Genomic DNA, 1,432 nt, shown 5'->3' with positions numbered 1-1,432 from the left:
TTTCATTCTTATTTTTGGATTTTTACACTTTTGTTCTTTTGAATTTTCGGATTTATATTCTTATTTTTGGATCTTTTACATTTTTGTTCTTTTGGTTTTCATTCTTATTTTTGGATTTTTACACTTTTGTTCTTTTGGTTTTCATTCTTATTTTTGGATTTTTACATTTTTGTTCTTTAGAATTTTCGGATTTTCATTCTTATTTTTGGATTTTTACATTTTTGTTCTTTTGAATTTTCGGATTTTCATTCTAATTTTTGGATTTTTACACTTTTGTTCTTTTGAATTTTCAGATTTATATTCTTATTTTTGGATCTTTTACATTTTTGCTCCTTTGAATTTTCGAATTTTCATTCTTATTTTTGGATCTTTACATTTTTGATCTTTTGAATTTTCGGATTTTCATTCTTATTTTTGGATTTTTTTTTTTATATATTTTTTAAACTTTTGGGATTTTCGAATTTAGGATTTTTCGCATTTTCGAACTTTCAGAAAAATTCATGAAACGGGTTTATGATTAATTAAAATATTTCCGAATTAACAAATTTGTCGAAAATTTCAATCGAAAAACGAATTTGGAAACAAAAGTGCGCAATTCCGCGCCCCTTTTCCCATACGCAAAGGTCTGAGCCGAGCCCAAAATATCAGACGGGATTTCCGCTTTTTGGGTCACAACATGTTACAAAGAATCCAAATGATACATAAGAAAATGAAATGCGTTTCTGACCTGCGATCCGAATCACCGCTCTCTCCGCCGCGTCCAGCACGGTGCCGCTCCCGGAGGTGGAGGAAGACCTCTTGACCCGCTGGTTCTTGGATAGGTTCCAGGGCAGGGTGTCCCCCGGGGTGGGCGACCCGCTGCTGGCGCTGGAACTGTCCTCAGCCATCCGCTCCTTCCTGTCCAGGGACATCACCTCCTGCCGAGAGAACGGAGCCGTCAGGTGTGGGTTAGATGGCGCCGTGTGCGTCCCGCCCTGACCTCACCTACAACCAGCAAATCTCCTAATAAAACAAGTCTACATGGAGGAGACGGGGCGGAGCTCTCTGCAGACACCCCGCCCTGTTATTTAAAGAGGACCTGTCATCATTGTCCATTCACACTCAATAGTAACATTTCCAGGTATTTATTCCTTCACAGAGATGACAGGACCCCCCCTCCCCCGACAATGCCTTCATCTGCTTTCCTCTCTAGAGAACGGCACCATCTTTGTTTTGGAATCATCCAGGGTCACCATCTGCTTCCTGGACTGAGATGTGGGCTCAGAGGAGGTGACACAGATCAGCCCCCTGCTGCAGATTTTCTGCAGTGTTACAATGTTGCAGTCTGATCACTGATGGAGTGGAGACTGAGGAAATGCTTCCTCCTGCCTGCAGCAGACTGATGACATCAGTTCAGGCTGAGCAAAGTAACAGTGTTGCAGGCTGCTGCAGG

The 1,432-nt window shown here is 41.1% G+C and overlaps 1 protein-coding gene across 1 annotated transcript in view; it reads right to left on the bottom strand.

Moving 5' to 3' along the window:
- PLEC (plectin) overlaps nucleotides 1-917 on the bottom strand; it is a 353,372-nt gene extending 352,455 nt beyond the window's left edge. The window contains exon 1 of the mRNA XM_040355104.1: nucleotides 728-917. Within this exon, the coding sequence (XP_040211038.1) occupies nucleotides 728-911 (184 nt within the window). The 5' untranslated portion in view covers nucleotides 912-917. The remainder of the gene's footprint in view (nucleotides 1-727) is intronic.
- Nucleotides 918-1,432: the final 515 nt, after the last annotated feature.

Source organism: Rana temporaria, chromosome 5 (assembly GCF_905171775.1).
Source record: "Rana temporaria chromosome 5, aRanTem1.1, whole genome shotgun sequence".
Classification (NCBI taxonomy): Eukaryota; Metazoa; Chordata; class Amphibia; order Anura; family Ranidae; genus Rana; species Rana temporaria.
This window is presented reverse-complemented; position numbering and strand designations above follow the sequence as displayed.